This window comes from Mastacembelus armatus, chromosome 18 (assembly GCF_900324485.2).
Source record: "Mastacembelus armatus chromosome 18, fMasArm1.2, whole genome shotgun sequence".
Classification (NCBI taxonomy): domain Eukaryota; kingdom Metazoa; phylum Chordata; class Actinopteri; order Synbranchiformes; family Mastacembelidae; genus Mastacembelus; species Mastacembelus armatus.
In genome coordinates, this window is record NC_046650.1 from 12253681 (window position 1) to 12275921 (window position 22241).

The 22241-nt window shown below is 40.6% G+C and overlaps 1 protein-coding gene across 1 annotated transcript; it reads left to right on the forward strand.

The window, feature by feature from the left end:
- Window positions 1-1276: 1276 nt before the first annotated feature.
- LOC113125747 (uncharacterized) lies at window positions 1277-20567 on the forward strand. The gene is made up of 3 exons (XM_026299420.1): window positions 1277-1528; window positions 11458-11510; window positions 17366-20567. Exons 2-3 carry the CDS (start codon window positions 11479-11481, stop codon window positions 18147-18149), a joined length of 816 nt encoding a protein of 271 aa, XP_026155205.1. The 5' UTR covers window positions 1277-1528; window positions 11458-11478; the 3' UTR covers window positions 18150-20567.
- The last annotated feature ends 1674 nt before the right edge of the window (window positions 20568-22241 follow it).

Consider the following 22241-nt stretch of genomic DNA (forward strand, 5'->3'; position numbering starts at 1 on the left):
GCCTAATTAGCACATCTAAGTTTATTACAACTAGACTGTCAGAGAAGCTGTTCATCTTCCGTATTAAATTCCACTTTCTTTGACTTAAATCATGTATATTTAACCTGTTTCACGTGCTTTTATGTTATTGTTTGTAACATTTCGGTGAGTGAGCACCAAAGAAATTTCCAGTACAGGAAATGATTTCTGTTTCTGATTCTATCAAGGATACTTACCACAAGTAAGTGTAAGTATGTGTGTCTGTAAACACTCAAACCGGTTTTCCTCACTCGTCTATGAAGTGATACAAAACAGTTTGCTCCCTGCACTGCAAAAACAAAATGCATCCATTTATTTCTTATGTGCTGGTGGGATAACTTTTCATGCTTACAATGCAGAATAACATATTCATTTTCTTCAACACTTTTGATGGATAACTCGAAGAATGTTTAAAATTACAGTCTATAAAATCCCTCACAATGTGATCATCTCACTGTTTTGGCAACAACATGCCCTTATTTAAATAAAAATAACTTTTTTGGATTATAAATGCTGTCAGACTCAGAAACCTGTACTAGCTGTTCTGTTCTTTCTGGGCTGAAGCCAAGTTTTAAGCATAGACCGAGCGTTAAAGGGTGCCTTTGACATGGTAACTGTGGAGAGCCATGTCAGGATAAACTGTGTCAAGCTGGACTCAGGTTACCCAGTTTATTAACGCCCCTGATGGTAAACTTCAAGTTAAAGTCTGTTGCAGTGTTGAAAACTGGAGATGGGTAAAATGACAAGCTGTTATTAAGATACAACATCCTTCAGTTTGTCATCATGGTTACAGAAACCTATTTCTCCTCACAGGTTCTCTTCTCCGACTGTTCTTAGGGGCCTGAAGCACTGACAGTACTCAGCATTTCAGTAACAAGAAACAAAAGTCAATAAAAGAAAATAAGTTATATTTATATTTGGACCCTCTGCAGCGTATGGAGGTTAATTCTTAAGCCTTATTAGGTTTGAAGCATATTTTCTGCGAGTTAAAGCTCATGGCATACTGTAATGTATAGATAAGTATTCTGACATTATAGCATCAAATTTCGTTAATCTCTATGTTTTAACTTGAGCTTTTCTGTTTGTAATGCAACTTGTAAATAAAGTTTGTTTTGATGCCAACAGCTCTTTAGGTGAGTTTAAAAACCGCTTTGTATTTGGGTTGATAAGTTTTATTGTGGAAGTCCGGGCAGGAAGCAGGTGTGTGTCTGCGTGTATAAACTGATAGTGGAGCAGCAGTTTGTCAGACTAACTAACCAGCAGCAGACTGCTCTTCAGACATGGGACTGTGGAGTCACCGAGGGAGGGGGGGGAACTTTTCTCTGCCACCACAACTCCCACCAAAGGGAGGAAGCCATTTGTAGCTGAACATGTTGCCTCTGCTTTTACACCTGTATTTCTAATTTCTAATTTCCTCGCCTGAAGAGAAGCGACTTCAATGACAACTCAGGTCATCCGTGCTTTGTGTGACACCTAGGGCCCAGTGCCACACCTTCGCTCAGTGCAACAGGTAGGTGCACTCGGCTTTTCGCTGCTTTGCTCTCGCTTTAAAATAAACTCACCTCTGGTCGCACGAACGAGCTGTGGCTGACGTTATTAAAGCTGTGTAAAGGCGGTGTTACAGCCGCAGGTGGAGGTGGACTAGATATTTTACACGTTCGCATTATAAACAAGAAAGAAAAAAAAAAACACTACAATAAATGGAGGGTGTTATGTTTAAGTGACGCTTATAGAAATGGATATAACGTTAAGTATGATGGGCTTATGTCTGGGTAGACTAGTTAAACCTGAGCGCACACCTGTTGCACATGATCCCAACACACACAGCTACACGATTGTTTAAAAATAATGACCAAAAAGAAGACAAAATATTTCAACTTGCTTTGGATCTCAGAACATACAACTCAAATAAAGTCTTCTCCAGATGGCTAAGGCTGGGAAATACTGAATCCTATAGATGGAAGACTTGTGTTGTTGAAAAGTGGTGCAGTCAGCCTAAAAAAAAAAAAAAAAAACACTTTAATATTGTACATTGGAATTGTTTTCATTTTTGTTTTCATTTTAGAGATGTTGCTGATAAGTTAGAACAATTGCCCTGGGTGCTTGTCATGGCTTCCCTCAAATTCGCTATTTCATCCTTCATCACAGATATTTCATTTAGTGACATAAAAAAGAAAAGTGTGAAACGATCACATTTAAGAAGCTGGTGCCATCAAATGTTTGGTGCTGTTGGAGCTGAACCTCATCTTTCAGTGCGTCATGCACAATATTGTAAATTTGACAAATGTGTGTTTGGGAGCCAAGTCAAGAATTTCCATCACACCCTGTGCACCTTGGACACAGGCAGGTAAAGTTCATGACTGAATGTTGAGCTGTTCTGGGCCCGTTTGGGCTTTGTTAGGATGGTGTGGAGAGGTGCAGGTGGAGCACGGGTCTTAACTCAGTTAACCAGCTCTCGTGTAGCTACACGGCCTTGGGCTTTGTTTGCACATGGAACAAGTAGCTTTACTGCGCCCTGGATCGCCTGAACAGCCGTGTCTGTCGTTTGTGATACGCTTTTAAACATGATGAGCCGTGTTGGAGCTGCTAGGACACGTCCGTGTTTCCTGGTGTGTTTTTTGTCTTCAGGGAGGTGGGATTTACAGCATCCTAACAGGTGATTCATACAAGATGCTACACTGAGGTTTGCTAAACCCATTTCTAGCCTTTAGTGGCAGGCTCCACCCATGTAGCAGCTTATTAGACAAAACAAGCCATTAAAAGTGGATGCAAATACTATTTGTCCAAGGTCTAGTTTGCCTGGCACCAGGGCTGCTGCTGCTGCTGCAACAGGATGTACACATGAGACGTGAGCTTTGTGCCGTTTGCTTCATGATCCGGGAACCTATTGAACTTTTTTTTTTTTTTTTTTAAAGTAAATGTTGTTATAATTAACTGGGAAGCTGTTCAGTCCACTGAAGGGACTGGTCGACAGTCAGTATATCCAAACTAATTCATCAAGCAAAAACCACAAATATTCCCTGCTCCCTGCTTTTGTCTCCTACCAGTGTACGTTGAATATCTTTGGATTAAACACGCACAAGCAATTTGCAGACGTCACCTTGAGCACTGGGAAATCATAACAGCCATTCTATGCTAAGTTCTGGCATTTTATAGATTTAATGATTAATTGGTTCACAGAAAAAAAATTAACAGATTAATCAGTGATGGAAATAATTGTTAGTTACAGCCATAAAATAGATTAATCAGAAATTAAACTGCACCCAGAGCGACTTGTCCACCTTTGGAGTTGTAAGGTCATAAGTGTCAGATGTGGGTATTTAAAAACAAAAACTTTTTAGGCTGCATATTATTGATGGCAAACATTTATCAAATTATATATTAATAAAAAATTCAAATAATGATTAGTTGCATTCTTAAAATAGATAGTTTCACCAATGAACTATGCCTGAGACAAAATTTTCCACCTTGTCAGGTGGAAAATCCTACTATCTATAATTATAAGCAGTAGAAACCCAGTTAGGATAAAAGTATCTTTCAAAAAACTACACACTATACCTTCTTTTTGTTTACCTCTGCCTCACAGGCTGTATATTATTTAAGAATACATTCTTCTTTGGCTTGTTTACTTGCCAAAGTACTATTCAGAGCGCCTGGGTCAGGAGGATCCATGGGAGGGAAACAGCGGCAGGTCTGTTTGCAGTGTGAGGGGGAGCGAGGAGGTGAGTCAGGGCTATTGATACATGTGGGCTGCTGGGTAATAGAGAGGAGACAGCACTTGTTTTCATCAGACTGCTGCCCAAGGCCATCTGAGGAAGGATGTTTGGATGCAGCACATCATATTACACAGAGACACACACACATGATAGGATCTGAAAAGCCAAGGAATTTCCACATTTCATCCACTTCTTATCCCTCACGGCTAACATGACTGATCCCCCCATACAATCAATCTAATTTATTAAATAGCAAAACAACAGCTGTGTGTCAGAGGTGCATTAAAAAGTTGCTCCTTAAAGGCTGACATTATAATAATTGGTCACCATGACAACTCCCCATATGCTTGGCTAATGGCACTGAGGTTATTCAAATCAGCTTAAAGTCGGCACACATGGCAAACACTCAAACCAGAAGTTGTAGTCACATTCTGAAGGAGACGCTTTTCTTTTCCCGCCTGCTGACAGATATTTCAGGTCTCTTTGTGTGAGCCGTAATTGGAAAAATTACACAATAACATCACACAGATGAATAACCCGAGCTCTGTCATGGGAAGTGTTATCAGGTGTGAAGGGTTATCTCATCTACTGTATATTCGGGTTATTAAAAATTGAGTTAAAGCGGTGGGTGAGACAGCAGCATTTTTCTGTCACTACACCAACTTTAAAACCATGTATTGACATTTCAGCTGGATTTTAAAAGCCTTCGAGCAGATAAGAGTCCTAAATTGACCGTCTTATCGAATGCTGCAGCAGAGAAACGCAGAGGATCACAGCACCTGCTGACAAGTCCTGTCGATAATTGCTTTGTTTTCAGTTTTACATTGGGAGTACCTTTAAGTTCACGAGCATACTGTACATGAGATAAAAGCCAGTTTCAGCTCAAATGGAACTGGATGTAGTCTCAAGTTAAATTTAGCATCCAGAGGGAAAAGACAGGTCAGGCAAACAAAGCTGGAGACATAAACGCTCATGCAGATGACATTTTGAATTCAGACGCCTTTATTGGATGTTAGATTTGAAGAGAAGAGAAAAGAGAAAAGCAGCGACTCCTTAAATTTGAGACACTGGAGCCAGTGACTGTTTAGCACCTTTGTTTGATAAATGACGTAAAATGTTTATATTGAATAGCGAAATTGTTTCTCTTCGTCTACTAATAGCGTGTGAAAGTACAGGCTGTAGAAACTATTTAAATATTTGCTTTCAAATTACACATTTTGAAAACTGTAATTAACTGAAAGCTCGTTGAAGCATCCCTCTCGGTTTACTTCTTCGGCATTCCAAGCATGCACATCCACGGATGTAATGGAAATTCTTGCCATATTTTCACCAGCATTGTTTTAGCAGCCAGTTAGCCCACTTTCCTATCACTACACCCCTTTTCATGTCACCCACATATTAAAAAAAAGTGAAAATGCTTCTCACTGTCACTTCACACGCACACAACACACACACACACACACACACACACACACACACACACTGACCAGCCCACAGGAGTCAGGTGTCAAATGTAAATGACAATTTTATCATTTAACACACAGTTTATATAAGCTGATAGTTTCAGAGACTCATACTAAGATTTCAATCAGGCGTAAGAAAATGCAACAGTTGGTATTGTCCAGTGATTACACAGTTTATGAACGCTATATTTCCTTTCTGCTAATAGATCATTCTAAATATTTCACATTGAACCTTTAACTGTTAAAAAGCCTCTCTAGTGTTATTCAGGGTCTCTATTTTTGTCTTTCAACGTTATCTTCCTCTATTTGGTCTTAAATTGTTGATAGCTGAGGTGTTTAGACCAGCAACTCAAGCCCACAGTGGACGGAAATGATTGTGGATAGATTTCAGTCATCCAAGGGCAGAACAAAAACATCAAGACTCATCTCAAAGACGTGACAGAGTTTTCTTATGTTTTGAGGTGGTGTTATAGTGTGGAGACCAAATGTACTGCAGCAGACCCTGGCAGTTTTAAGTACTTACAAAATCTGATGGTGATTTTCTCTTGATGTTCAGTCAAGTCCCAGGTAGATCCAGCTAAAAAAGAAAATACAAATTTGTTAAAGGAATATTTAAACATTTTCGGGACATATACGTAGACAAGAAGATCAGTACCGCTTCCATGCCGGCACGATAAATGTGGAGCCAGCTCCTAGTTAGCTTAGCTTAGCACAAAGACTATGAACAGCAGGAGATAAACAGATATAAACAGTGAGCTTGGTTCTGTCCAAAGATGACAAAATCAGCCTTTTGCATCCAATGATTGGTGCCTTTCTAAGAAGACTGATGTTTGCGCTCAGCCAGAGAGCATTTGTAAGGGAAAAGAAACATCACCAGTGCAGGGCCAGAGCAAAACCAAGACAGTGGCAGCTCCCTCCTCCCAATGTTATGTCAATTCCAAGAGAATCTTCCAATAAATCTTATAAACCTATACTCTATTTTTACTCTTTTTACAAACAAAACTAACAGTGAAATCCATTTCAGTCGGATCCTTTCAATAGGAAGATTTATTCTAAAGTCTTTCTGGGTGTGTAACTTTCCACCTGCAGCAATTGTCAAATTGTCCTGACTTCCAGTTTCATGGGTGTCCTCTGGATTTCAATCCAGTCCACATTTAAGGGACACTCGACAGCAATCTCGCTTTTATTGCACCTGTTTCTCCAAGATGAAATGTTTCAATTTCCTTTGAAGAAAACTCAGAGAGCGAAAAAATGGGCACCAACCCAAGCTGCTGGCACAGAAATCTCTCTCCCCTTCAGTAATCGTCCCACGATCTTCCCTATCATAAAAAACAGGAGCAATAAATAATATATTGAATGGCAGAAAGAACAGATAGAACACTATTATTGCCAGCCAACAATGACCAATATAGGAATGAATGATAGTCGTTCGATGCACCGATTGAATCATTGATCTCATTAGGACTTTGGAAAGTCTCCAAGGCAACAACATGATCGGTCATTTGGCTGTTCTGATGTGATGCTTGCTGTAAAGACTGAGGGAAAAGAGAGAATTACTCTCATTACCGACACGTTTGCATGGCTCTGTGTTTGCATTGGATCCTCTTATCAGTTTTAATGTTCACAGTTACATCCTGCTGCTTTTAACCATAGTTTTATAACATAATGATCCATATAAAATTTCAGCATACGCTGCTCAGTTAAAACACCAGAAAAGTGATTTTGTTTGAACTAAGCTTACACTGATTGATGTTTCCCCATCTCCGAGCCAGCTTTGGTCGAAGCTTAAAACACATCAACAAAAGAAGCAGTAATGGAAGGATTTAGATTATTTACTTAATTAAAAGTATTTACACAACCGTATAAAAGTACTCCACTAGGAGTAAAGGTTCTGCTTTTTTCAGACGTGTTTAGGTCAAAATGACAGCATTAGCAGGAAAATGTAATGGAAATATAATAACTACAAGTGCTTATTATCAGAACGCCACCATTAGAATAGCTTGATTGATTAGAGTATTAAAATACTAATATATATTTCTTTATTTTAACATTTTTTATATTCATTAGGCAGCAACACTAAAAATAGATCTGCTTCCGTAAATGTCACCTCCCGCCCGAGGGGTTTGAGTCTGGTACCAACCAGTTTCAGGTCTCAGGTTTAGGACCATACAGGATGTGCAAATGTTCTCCGCTAATGGTTAATATTCAAACACGCAGCACTGATGGGAATTCATGGGTGTTCCCTGCCTTAGCATACAGTTTCCTGGTTTTTCCACCTCTTTGTGTATCTATAGCTATTTACTCTGCAAACACTACATAGATGACAGCTGCAAGTAGACACACCGGAGCCAGAACATACATCAGCCCGCATTGTTCCTCATGTTTGTCTTTTCATTACAGAGTTTTGGGGAGTTGTCTGACTTTTAATACTAATGTGGTTCAGTTATCAGCACAGTGATGTAACTAGTTAGTTACTCACAGGCTGCTTGTTGCTTGAGGAGCACGGAGAGCTGCTCAGGCTGAGATGGCACTGTGTCATGTCTGCCCTGCAGGACCAGTTCCCCTCTGACTCTGTGGCGTTTCTGCTGACCAGCAGCAGAATGGTTAGCCCGAGGCAGGTAACACTGTAACCACATTGTCAGCAGTCGGTCCACCCAGAGAGAGTTTTTGCCTTGCAAATGTGCAGCCCAACTCCATTCCGATGCAAACAAGCTTTTTCCGGCTGAGTCGGTCAGTCTATCTGACACGTGTGTCATCATTTGACATTCATTTAGGAGTCAGCCTAAATGCACCACAAATAATGCATATGCATCTTATATAACAGTAAAATACATGAAGTGGAAGGAGGTAAGCACATTACAAAGAGTTTGCTATACCTTGTCTGTCTATTTTAAAAGTTTGTTTACCACTTTTCACATAAAATACTGCAGTAAAAAATTACTGATTTAGGGAAAGTTGAAACTGGAGCATATGTGCTGGTTAGATAAAGCTCAGTGTGGCGTCAGCTAAGAGCCTAATAAATATGCAGCACTGAATTAAAAGTTACATAATTTTTTAATTCCACATAATGAATAGTAAAATATTTTCAGTTCTTACAATATTCATTTTATGTGCCACAAACTGGTACTTTGCAGCATCTTCTGTTTAACGAACTCAGCCTTGTTCTCCATCTTTTCTGAAGCTCATTAACTTCCCATGAATTGACACAGGAGGGAAAGTCATGAGATTTCCTTCAGGGCTAAATATTCTACAAAAGGACATCTTGTGCCATTCTTGAGTCTCAGTGGTGTATTTATTTTGTGTAGCTGTTCAAGCAGTATCATTAGCAGACGTTGTTTTAGCCTGACATGAACAAGTAATGTTACAGAAATACCAAAAACCTCAAACTTTAAAATGCATAATGCTCAGGGTTCTGTTGCAGGTAGAAAGAATGGTATCCTTCTAGATTTATTTGTTAATATATGAAATCATTTGCTGGAGTTACAGGTCTTTGTGATAATAAATTGAACATTTTAGGTTTTTGAAATGTTAGTTAAATAAAATAAGCAGCTTTCTAAACAAAGCTGATTTGATTTGTGAAAGTTAGCGACTGGATGGGTTTTATCTCTGTGTATTGTGGAAATATTGAGTAATGAAATTGGATTTTAAACTGCTTTGCCTGAAAAATGTACTTTCATATTACCAGATTTGATAATTTTAAAAAATATAGAGTGAGTTATTTAACTTCAAGAAAGTTATTCCTTAGTTACTCCACTCTCACAACACTTAATAATCCATGTACTGCCCCAGTGTTTTTATCTGTAGTGAAAATATGGTGCCGGGAAGGAACTAAACTTAATTATACTTATAATTAATTCATAACAATTCAGTCTGGGACAGATATGTCAAAGGATTTACGACTATTTGCTGCAACAAATAGATATGCAGTCATATTTGGCAGAGGAGGCTCTCAGCTTCAGGATGTTCCCTAAACGAATCAGAGCTGCCTGCAGGACTCAGACACAAGAACATTAAAAACACCCCCAAGGGTTAAAGGAGCAGAAAGCAGCAGACACATATCACTGGGATGTGGAATATACATAATGCACAAGGCAAGAAATGCCAGGCACAACAAGAAAACAGGAGGTGATGCTGCTGGAAGAACTAGGCACATCCAGCTACAGTGATCCGAGGATTGAGATCTGTCACATCTCAGATGGTTATTGACCTGCTTGAATGTGACTGTTAATTGTAAAATTCGGCTGATAGCGACTTCGGCACTCTGCCTGGACTAATACAACGCTCCATTAATGTGATAGTTCCCAATGCCTGCTGGGAAATTACCTCCACTCTTGCTCTCCTCCTGGAAGATAAGGGTCACATCAGCTGGGTGGGTGCTTGCCAGCGCAGCGGTGTGTGTAAAAGCGTCCTGTCGAACCACTGGGCCTCTATCGCTCTGAATTGCACTCGCTGTGGTATATATAAGTAGCTGTAAATGTTCGGAGGCCTGGGTGAAAATGGAGTTGTGGGAATTGTTTCAGCCGGGTTACAGTCAAGACCACGTCAAATCCCAAGAGCCTGTTGTTGTGAAGAGAGAAGAGGGCAGTCAATGAGAGGAGGCTGGCACTCAGAGACAAGTGGGGGCTAATTAGATGTCTTGGGAATAACCAAGTCATGCTTTCTTGCTTTTGCACAAAAAACACATTCTATCCCGAAAACAATGCAACCAATCATGTTACTCCTGTTCACAGGGTTAGATTGATAGCCTTGCTAGTGAGGCATCTTATAAATTATATAACTCAGCAGGTCCTCTTCAGAGTCGATGCTAACATGAGCAGTACATCAAGAGCATTTTTATTGGTCCCACATGCATTTTTCAAACCAGCACCCTAAGCAAAGCTCAGCTGGACTCAGCTCGTTCCCTCGGGGACTTTGCACAAAGATGTGTGAAGTCCCCGAGCTAAAGCTTCTTACATCAGAGCTGCCGTACTGCATCACAAACACTTACGGGACTGATAAATACAAAGGGATGAAGTAAACTAATGATTACAAGAACTGTAGCACACTGTTTAGGTAGAGATTAAAGACAGTGCTGTAATACACTGTGTGTGCATTAGTGCAACTCAGCTGGATATACAGGATTGTCCATGGATGTGTAACAAAATAAAATGTGAAATGTATAACATATAGTAATGGCTGAAAATAGTATCTAACAAATGCACTTTTTTTTTTTTACTACAGTTTGAGTGACATCTTGTAAGATCGTTACCATTTCAATAGGAAACAATGAGGTTTGACGGGGGAATTCTTAAGAGACGTACTAACACAAGAAAGAGTGTAACACCAAATTGATTCTTTTAATGAAGTTTTTTTGAAGGCACAGGATTTATAATTCCAAACAGTTTTATGACAAAGGGTCCAATTTCCTTGCCACAAATGAGCAAGACTCGATGTTCTCAAAACCAAACCAAAACTATAATCATCTGCTGACAACATATGAAAGCGATGTAGTCTCCATCCATATACTTTGCTTCTCCAAAGGCCTACAGGGTAAGAAAATTAAGCTTAAGACTAGAAACTGTTTTGTCTCATGGGTGCATCCTTACTTTTCTCTCACAAAGAGGTACCGTGTCCTCGACCTGTGTCGCTCTTTCTCCTTCACTTGCAGACAAACTCATTCAAGACTCGGTGATTAATTATTTACCCAGGCAATGAAATGCCAAAGCCTAGAGAAACACACCAGCAGGAGAGAAAAGGTCACTCCAATCCTGCACATAGATACACACTCTTCGATACACACTTGCTCACAACAGTGATGGATGGCAATAGCATCTTTATCGGTGCTTCAGGCAGACAGAGTTTTCATCCTCGTGTCCAAACACCATCAAGTCCAAGGGCAAAGAGAAAACTGAATGATGAGGTGAAATCTCAAGGAACCTCGAAAAAGCCCTCATCTAAAAACCACTCACATGTCAGAGGTGGTGAACTGTCCGATCAATAGCAGTCTCAGGCTCTGCCAAAGTGTCTGTGTATGTGTTTGTGTGCATGTGTGTGCATGTGTGTGTGTGTGTGTGTGTGTGAGATCGGTGGCTGTGGAGCTGACTGTAATCTTTCATTGATGAGCGAGCTCAGACATTGATGGAAAATGTCGGCCGCTGAAAACAATATACTGCACGCATAATTTAAAAGAAGCTTTGTCACTTGTGATTTTGTCAGTGCTGTTTAGTCAAAGTGTGTTTTTGTGATTAAAGTTTAACTGGTGTGTCACTGTCCCTCCACAGCTCCACGACACAGCTGGCCAAATGGGGTGCCAATGCTGCAGGATGATTAAAAGGTGAGAAGTGTGTCACCAACCTTCTTCTAAATGTTGTCATGTCACATGTTAAAGAAAGGATTCACCCAAATTACAAAAGAGCACAAACAAGGTCTATGTTGATTTTTAAGGTTTTGAGAACCAAGAACAGTGGTATACAAAATTGATATATAACAACATCCATCCTTTATTATTTGGGTGAACTGGCCCTTTAACCATCTTAAGCGATTGCGCTTATCTGTTTTTTGTTAATTTGGTAATTGGTGGGTAAAATGCCACTTAAAAAGCAAGTTTAGAAAAGGCAGTTTTATTTATAGCCTACAGCACAAATTCACAAAATCAGACAAGTTTAATTAGCAGCCAAAACAAAGGCTGAGCTGATTAAATTTATGGCATTTGCTGTGTGAAATAGCTCCTTTGCACTTTTCCTTGAAGGTTAATGTTTTAGTTCATTAAGGGTATGACATTTTTATGTTATTGGAAGGGGTCTTTCTGTCTGTAGCTCACCTTCACTAGAAACCACTACAGACAAGCTGCAAATTCTACCAGAAGAAAATAGCAGCATAGAAGTCAAATTACTGATCGGTGGCTTTCCAGCAGTAACTCATTGCCAGCTGCTCTAGATAGAAGCACAAGATGTTGATTCTAACATATCATGATGATATGGTTGGTATGGTTGGTCTCTCAGTATTCCCGTATTAGCTTTAGAAACATCACGTTTGTTTGCCTTATCAGTATCCAGTCCACCTCCTCAATAACAATCTCTCACTTTTAGGTTTCCTTATATGCAGGTCCACAGAGCCAGTTTAAATGTCTCCTCTGCTATACAATGATATCTTGTCTTGTTTCATGCAGATAGCGAGAGCTCCATTTATAATACATCTGCACACTCAGTCTCACGTGAGCTCTTTGCACAAACGAGTCAATATGCCAATAGCCATCACCCTTGGTTACTGTATTCCTTTGCAGGACTGTGCTCATTAAAGGTCTACAGCACATTGTTGTCAAGGATCAGCTTTGCTTGTTGAGGTGAACAAAGAGACAGGACGGAGCAGAAAAAAGCAATTTTGATTAATGAATATATATCCTCCTACACGCTTTTTTCTTTCTCCAGTCAAAGATACATGTGAATTCTTCTGACTGACACACACACACACACACACACACACACAACTTACTAATTGTCTGGAGCGTCACATTTTGGGCCAGATGTTTGGGATCTGGCACAGCTGTATTTTACTTGGTCAACAGTACGGCCTTAGTGGTGCTCGCATATTCCCAATGTACCTGCAGAAATCCAGATATAACTTATTCCAGAATAACAATCCCGCACAGATCTCATTGTTATTAGATTTTGCAACAGATAGGACTTATCCAGGCAGGTTTTTATCTGCTTCACTGTTTATATAAGCAAAATGATTACAGCAGCTAGTATAATATATTACAAAAAGGTAGTTATTTTTGCTGGTGGCATTATATTTACTACTTAATTGAATATTTCCATTTACCTTAATGATAATTCAATTGTTTGACTTCAAGAGCAGCTGTGTAAAGCAGCTTTGCACGTTTTTCCACACTCCAAGGTGGAAATTTCCATTTACTCCAGAGGACAATGTGTCTCAAATGAAAAAAAAAAAAGTCATTAAGATGTTCATCACAACTCTAATGGTATTGGTGGCATAAAATCTATAGACACCACTGCACCCTGCATTATATTTTAGAGCAGATATCATCAGCATAATAAGTCAGCTGGTATTGTTGTCACATAGTGCAGGTGTTGCTAATTGTCGCATTAGCTCAAAAATCGTTGGATTACCTGTGAAGGAATGTTTTCCGATACTTTAATCACCATCTAACCTGCTGCAGTAAACATCGCCAAAGTTAAACACACAATGAAAGGCTCCTTCCTTGGAGGTGCTTCCTAAAAAACTCTTTAACATAAGTAAAACCCTCAGAAAGGGAATCCCAACAGAGTGTGGAAAGAAGGAACTCCCCAGAATCAGCTGAACCAACTTCTATGCAAAAATACTGTTTTGATAATAAAATCCACACCCGACACAAAGAGCTGCTGCTTCTGTCTTTGTGTGACTTTTAATGCTGGGAGAGATTTGCATCAGCTTTTGTTCTGGTAACCAGATAAACACAGACAAACTACTCTCCTCCTTACACAGACGTGAAGTTTAGTGTTTTGTAACCAGAAATGAAGACATTGTTTGTCCTTTTTTTTTTTTTTTTTGGTCTCCATCCACTTCACTAAAAAACCCAAACAGAAACAGTGTCTGTTCTCTGCCCTTTGAAAATAGCTTGGAGACAGAGCAAGTTATGGCCTCCTGTTGATACAAAATACTGTTTCATTTTCTCACCCAGCTTTTGTCTAGCTTTATGAATTATTGGCATTTTTCTCCTGGTGAAACACCATGTGTGTGTCTCGCTTTTATAAACACGAGCCTCAAGTTTCACCTTGACGGTGGGGACACGGCGGCAACGCTGCCCAGGAGCGAGAGAAATGGAAAACATCCATGTTCTCGGCTTTCTACGGTGAAGGGAGATGGAGGAGAGGATGCAAGGAGAGAGAGAGAGGTGCTTACTGTAAAGTCAGGGGGTGAACATGTGGATGTGCAGCAGCTCCTGACTGTAAAAGCGTGGGCAGGCGATGTTTGTGTGTCTGCCTACCAGGAGGGGAGAAAGGACACGATCAATATGTGAAAGTTGTTTTCTTAATTCACTGGAATTTTGTTCTTGTTAAGTGTGTGCTGAACAGTGCGAGCTAAAGCCAAAGGGGGGCAAGATTTAAAAAAAATAAAAATAAAGAGAACAACTTGAGAATGAAGAAGTGGCAGCAGGAGGGAAGTGACACAATAGACGGCTAAAGCTTGAGGGAAGAAGGTGAAATCAAGGAGAAGTATAGTAGATTAGTGGGTAACTACATTACAAAGACAGTGAAGGAGAAGTGAGGAGGAAGTTGTTCTGGAGGGGGCGAGGTGTGAGACGGAGGTGGGGGGTTCTGCTGGGGTTAGGAGGCTTGCAGGGTGGAGGAGAAAACAAATGGAAGGAAGAAAAGATGAGTGTGAAAAACATGAGGTTCTCGCAGCAGGTGATGTCTGACAGCCTGTTACACTGTTCGCAAAATAAAGCCCCCTGCCAACGCTCCTCATAGCTGTCCAGGCTTGTGTGTGAGAGGGGAAGCAACCTTCTGCTTATACCCTTGGAAGAAACTCCTTCAAAATGTTAGTATCAGACAGTTATTGCAGACTACAAGGGGCTATTTAAGGTGCAGAGCTTAAATGAGCATTAAATATCATGTGATCAGCCTCTGCTGTCCTACGAGGACTGGCAGAACATATGGCGACCTGTAATTTACTCAGTAAAAGATTCATTTTACAGCAGACATGAGAGAACTGATGAGAGTAAAGAAAAATATCTGCTGAAGGCGAGAAAAGGAAATGCTTCAAATCAATGCAAACGTATTGCATCAGAGCCGCTTTTAGTTGATCTGATGGAAAGTGGAAGCTCTTATAAAGCTGGCTGCAGGTGAAAATGTCCTCTTTGTATTCACCATTTGTCATTCACTTTAATGAGCTGACTAGGGAGCTGTGCGGCATAACTAGGGCTCATTATTTTCTGTTTCTTTAAAGAACAAAACAAGCAGCAAAACAAAATGTGAAATGATCGGTGTTCGTGTTGATTATCGTTTATTTACTCATTTCACAGACTGACGAGGACAGTCGCACAAACAGCAGCTCATTTGTTGTTTTCTCTCCATTTGTATTTTGATCCCTACAACCAAAGATATTCTCAGGTCTGTGATCACAACAGGACCTTAGCTTTATGCTGCATGCAAGGTCATCTCAATGAATTCTGGGATGTGGATTTATTAGCTTCTTGCCATTTTTAAGAGATATAAATGCTCATGCAGAAAACTTTTCTTTATAAGAAAAATAGTCAGTATCTTTTGTAATTGTAGTTGTCTTTCTGATTTTTAATGAGGCGGACACAGATCCTGCATGTTCAGTTATCCTTTTCAAAAAATGGCCAATATTTCTCACATTGTGCCAGAGGGATGTAAATTTATTAGCACAACTGTAATTTAGTGTAGAGGCTTTAAACAGTGGGAAACAGCTTGACTGACATCTTTAGCCTGCTTATTCACACAGATAAACCAATGAACTTTATTAGCCCTCCAAGGGAAATTGACGTTTTTATTGATGCATGTTGCATCTTCTTGTTTCCCCTGATCTTCAGAGCTGCATTTATTGTATGTAGGCTTCAGCTCTTTTAAGAGTCCGTTTTCCAAAATGAAGTGAACTGTTCCTTTAAATATTGACCACCAATAGTGGTTGTGGACCGTATGACAGAAATGCCAGTGTGTGTTTGAGATCACTTAAAAACTGAGTGAACATTACATGGTTTCCCCACCAGAGAGAACTGAAGGTATTTTTACTCTAACATGTCAAGCTAAATGTGGATCTTGGTCTTTTTTAAAAATTCTGTCAGAAATAAATCCCCAAATACTGACTTCAGTGTCAGCGTCAGAAACCCAGCTTCAGTCAGGCTCAAACTCTGGACGACACTGACGAACAACTGTAGTTTCAGGCTACCAGGAATTTCATGGATCAAAAGTCAAAGGCTGATGTTGTAAAATAACTCATTTACATTTTGTTAATAACATTGCAGCTTTGGCAGAATAAGACCAGTGTCAGCAAAGTTCTCAGAAGATGCCTATAACACACACACACACACACACACACACACAGAGCTTGTTTCATCCTGTCCCCCTACATGTCCTTTTTCCCTGTGCTTCCCTCTCCTCTCTGAATAAAAGCCCATATTTCACAGACGCACAGAGAAGAGTGCAGTCACAGGCCGGTGCACAACTCTCTGTCCTCCCACCAACGCTCTGTATAACATATCTGATATTCATATACACAGTGCAAACATTACTGCAGCTAAGGCTGGATGGAGTCTGTGTAAACGTCAAATGCATGCTTGCCTTAGAGGTAACAGTGGCATTTAGAAAGGTGCATCGACTGCACAGTGACGTATTCCTGTTGCTGTCAGTGTGTGGAGTATGTCAGGGGGTTTTCATCGATTGGCACAGGGACACCTGAGTCCTGGAGCCCACTCAGACAGACAGAAATAGTCCTCTCTGTCTGTCGCCGAGGAATCAAATCGTGGTGTCTGTGAAACTCATGACTTTTTTGGAAGTTAAAGAGATCCACCATTCATTCTTTTGAACTGCAGGAGTTTGGATTAAAGGTCACATTTACACTGAATGAAATACTTCAAATGATATAGTACTCCAGACTGTTTTCTGCAATGACTCGGACTACAACTAAGAGTTTAGCATTAGCATGCTAACATGCTAATGTTTAACTTGTATATTATTTACCATGTTCACCATCTAAATTTAATAAGATAAGCACAAAACATGATTTAGTTTTACAGGCACTTGGTCAGAAACTAAACCGAAATATTGGACAGATTCAGGTTTTGACCTGATGATCCCACCAGATGGAAAATTAAATGACAAAAGTTATTACGTCTGATCCTGAGGGAAACATGAATGTCCACAGCAAGAGTTTACAAGTTCACTAACAAAATGTCAACATCATAGTGGCACTAGAGCATTTCATGGCTATCCAATCCAGTACCTGAAGAGGAACTGCAGAGATACAGTCAGAGAGAAGCAACAAATCCTAAATGTTTGAATATACATCTGGCATTTTTCTTCATATCACTTAAGTGATTAATAATCAAAAATTATAGCAATTGCTTTTATGCATTTCAGCTTTTAGTCCTTTATGTGGCCTTTATTTTTCTTAAGAATTTACCAACCTAGACAAATAGTTTTCATTTTTCATTTGTCTTCCTCACAGCTACATCTACGACCCTTCTGTGGCAGTGGATGTAAGGAAGACTGACTCTGCAGGCAACTCGCTCTACCAGTCCCACTACCTCTCAGAGGGGCCCCCCGGCAGTGGCCACAACAAGGAGGGCTTCCACAATCTGGGATACAGCAAGTCCACTGAAAGCACTCTGAGACTAGAGGTGGACAATAACCATGTCAACCACAGGCTGCACGCGGTGTCTTCACCTGTGAAGGTGCTGCACCAGCAGGGGAGTGCACCCCCTGCAGAGGGGGGTCTGTACATCATCCAGCCAGAAGGTCTGGGAACAAGATGGGTGATTCAGGAGCAAAACCCCAGCCTGGTACCGGTGTACCCCAACATACAGGACTTTCAGGACCAGAGGAGCTACATCGAGCGGGGACACCATGAGATGAGGAATGGATGGGACAGCTCCATCACCGAGTGCGGGATTGGCCACGAAAGCCTGTCAGCAGACGAGATAGACGAGGGGGTTGGGGGGACGCCGGAGTACCCCTGTGACACGGGAGATGAGGGAAGCGTCCTGTCAGTGGACATCCACACCAGCACCACCAGCCTGTCCTCAGCCGACACCAGGGACGAGCTGAGACACCCATACACTCTGGACGTTTCCACAGTCGAGAGTGGGATCTCAGTGACCAGGAGCGAAGACGAGGAGGAAGCAAGGAATAATGAGGAGGGGGAGGAGGAGGTGCAGAGCATCACAGACTCAATGGTGGCCGAGGCTCTGGCTGCTCTGGAGGCCGCCACAGCCGGGGAGGACTGTGAGTGAGACACCTCTGCACTTTCTCTCATTTATCGCCCAAAAACTTTGACTCAGACTGGAATGCGACTTCAGCACATTCAGATCCACCATGAAACTTTGCCACATTTCTGACTTGCACCTCTCGTGTTTTTACAGTTGTTCCACTGTGAGATGAAGGAAAACTGTTTACAAACCATACCGATTTATTTTTTAACGTCTTTTCCAATGCTGCAGGGTTTGCATAACAAATGAAGAGACATCAGACTGTGAATATCACCTGCAGCCGTACCAGTTCATCCTTCTGAATGTACTGTAGTGTATTTAACACTCCACAGTCTTAATAAGCCTGCATGTGCTCACTCACTGCTTTGCCATGTCTGCACTGCCATCGTGCAGGTATTAGTAAGACACTACGCTGCTTTTATTGCATTTTTCAGCATATCTGTGCAAACTGTTAGCACAGAGTCAATATTTCCTTTGTGAATGCACAGTGCTTGCCAATGTCTGTTTAGGAATGGTACGTGACAGAAAAGGGTCACTGCAAACTTTTTATACGCTACATGTTATTGTTCCTGTTTTGTCTCCTGTTATCATTTCTTCCCTCACATCATTTTTGGTTTATTGGGAGAAGAATGTGGACATTGTTAAAGACAGGAGAAGAAGACTGTGACGGAGGATGAGGAAGTGGTCCCTTTTTATAGCTTAACCACGACTGCGTCAGCATCGATTTCATTTCACAGTCAAACAGAATCTGTTCTTATATTACACACGTACGCTCACAATCCTGATTATTTTGTTAATTAATGCCATTGCTGTGCAGATTAATGTGAAACTGAGTCATGAGGTGGAAAAGCAGGAGATCTATGCAAGTGTGAAACCCAGAGCAGGTAAAATATAAACTTTGCTGTCATCGCCTTAGTTTCTATAGTTTTTCAACCTTAAATAAACCGCACACAGGTCGTCACCCTACGTACTCTATGCTTTTCCTGGATTTTAGTTTCTGAATGGCCTGTGATCTTAGTTCTACTCTAAACTTGCTCATGTGCCTAATAACGAACTAACTGAGGCTGGACGGTCCAGAAGAAATTACCAATCATGGCTCCTCTGGCTCACGGTGTGTTAATTGAAGAGTTGCTAAATAAGCAGTTTGCTCGGTGAGGTTGTGAACATGTTTCACTGCGGCTTCTCTTTTCTGTCACTGCCTGCCAAATCATTCCTACTCATATTTATACTGTAAAATAAAAAAATGGGCTTGTAAACTGTGACGTATTTTGTCGGCGCATGTGTAAATATTCTCATGTCGGTTTCAGAAGTGGAATTAAAAAAAAGTTGTGATACATCAGCCGAGTTAGTTATTATAGCAAGTTAGCAGTCAGCCATATTATATAAAACATGACAGCTCTTTACCACAGTGTTTTATACTAAACAGTAAGGGAACAGGAAGAGACTATCAACAAAGACCAGTCAAGGCAGGTGAAGCTCAAGGCCAAAAGCTCAAGCCACTCACATTCATACAGAAACTAAACCAAAGGGCCATCATGTTATATACCGAAAGCTGGAAGAGTCTGCAGGTCAAAGTTCAACAAAACTGAAGTTGAGCAGTTTTATTTTAATGCTGCGATTTTCATTTGATTTCAGACTCAGGAACAGAACGGTGAACAGGCTTTCAAACTGTTTTTGTTTCAGTAGTTTAGTTTGTCATGTGATAAATCCTGTTCCCTGTCTGAAGGCCTTATGAGAGTTAATGGAGCACATCGAACCCAATACATGTAGGTCTCAATTCACTGCTCACTGATGGCATTACATACTCTATCTGCATTTATGATAACCCTGTAAAATCACAAAGGATGGCCTTTCACAGACATCCTGTGTTGATGCAGGATATCAAATGTTTGTTTATGAGCGTATCCTCACTGTGGCTGTTTTAAACTTTGCCGTCACAGCAGTTAGAGGCTCAGCGGGCGGAGTGCACGGCCCCAGGGCCTCGGCTAATGAACACCTCAGGGCTTTTTTTTTTTTTTTTTTTTTTTTTGCTTGAGCCAGGAAGACATGCACACAGTGAGCCTTGGAAACATCCACAACAGCTGCGAGTGGAAAAAAAAAGATCCTGACTGACTAACTGACTCAGGCTCCTCACGGCAGGAGAGGCTGTTAGCGTGTCTGTCCCTGTGTCAGTCTCTGTGTCAGTCTCTCAGCACAGGAGGTGGATCAGAGCCCTGACGATACCAAAATAGCTTTTCCTTTGGACATTCATCTATTCATCTCACACACCCCTTTCTATCTTCATCCCTCTTGCTCATAGCTGTAATTGCCACTGCTTTCTCAATTATAGTGTGCTCTTTTTAAACTTGAAACTTGGTTTAAACTGCACTTTCTTTGTTTTTCTGAAATGGGGGGGGTTCAGTTGTTTTGCACAATTTTTAAATACATTGATTTCTAAAGGAACATTTGTTTTGAATTGCCATGTTTGCCTTTACCTGCAAAAACTCCCATAAGCTTTTGGTTTTTCACATTTCCTCTCAACGTGTCACTAAATCCCCTCACTCATACTGCTCTGTGTTGAGTTTCAGACGCCACAGCGATACCACATGAAACTAGAGACACATGCAGCCTGATGTCAAACAATAGGAAGAGTCTGGCAGCCTCCAGGCCTCGCTGAAGCCTGTGTGTGTGAATGAATTCACAGTTTAGCCAAAGTCCTGATCCAGAATGACTGAGCAGGCAAACATGTAGGTATGTGTCTGTCTCAGACGCTGCTGTGTTTTTTTTTTTTTTACTTTTCCCTCATGACGGACAAGACGCTTTGTATACAGTGGGTGGCTGTTTAGTCAGCAGCTTGTTCATGAGGGAAAATCACAAGCTGAACAACAAACAACTTCTTTCAAAAGAGAAAAACCAGGCTGAAAACATATCTGAGTTAAGTAACTGTATCAACGACCTAACCCTGAGGTGAAAAACAATCTGTCAGTGGGAAGTTGCAAGAATGTTAAAAGCCAAACCACACAATTTACACAGCCGGTTTCAGAATAATCACTTTTCTTTATGAAGTTCTGAATGTAGACCCAAGGTTTGCAGGTACAAATAAGTCACACCTGCAAAATGTGTTTGCATGTGTGCGAGAGTGAGAGAGAGGGCAGGATTGTATTGAGAAATGAGGAGAACGAACATTTCCATATATTCATGGAGCACGATGACAACACGATCCACTGTGAAGTTCCTACTTAATCAAACCAGTGACTCATCTTTTCATCAGAGCAGCGATCGCAGGAAAACAACAGAGCTCAGCCCGGCTTGTGCGTCACCAGATTACTTTGATCTTTTCAATCAGTTTAGGGATGAACAAAAAGGTACAGTAGCTTATGTTCAGGCACACAGAACAGCTGGGGCTTATAATAGTGTGAATGGAAACATGTGGTGGGGGGGGGGACTGAAGTTTTAAATTGAACACACGATAAATATAGAATTACACTGCTCAGGTCATTTAAATCCTTAAGTCTAAAGTTTTCAGATGATGTTTTTATTTGGATTGTGACATATTCTTGGTTTTATACTAGTCTGTGGGAGTTTGATTCACTTTATATCTATAAAACAGTGAATTTCATTAAGCATGAAATAACAAGGCTGATGTTCCATATTCTTATTGCTCCAAACAAATCTACTTCAAAGACAAAACTGTGGGAAACTTTACGTTGACAGTTGAGAATAGTGCATTTGTTAGGGACTAATTTCATCCTCTTCACAGTGTTACAGCAGAAAGAAGTGAGGGACCCACTCACAACAGTGTTCATTGTTATACAGAAACATGTCGCCCTGTGCTTGTAGATACAAATAAAGATCTTTATACTTACAACTCAATGCTAAAGGTGCAGGAAGGGAAAAGGAGAAGCTTTTTAGTGGCAAGGTTAATCACAGGAATTTAATTTAACACAAAAAACAACTGAGCTTTTAGATTTCAGACCTTCAAAAGGGCAAATGTTTGCCAAAGCCTAACCACAGGGCCTATAATGACTTCAATAGAACACACCTCTGCACTAGCCTGCAAGTGCACATGGGAAATGTAGTTCATAATCCTGTTCCAAAAGCCCAAACAGAGATTAAAAAAAAAAAAAAAAATCACAA

What these genes read in the sequence shown, in the direction of transcription:
- LOC113125747 (XM_026299420.1), top strand. Translation starts at nt 11,479, where the DNA reads ATGGGGTGCCAATGCTGCAGGATGATTAAAAG. An exon ending in TGCTGCAGGATGATTAAAAG is followed by an intron (nt 11,511 to 17,365) that starts GTGAGAAGTGTG and finishes TCTTCCTCACAG; the next exon opens with CTACATCTACGACCCTTCTG.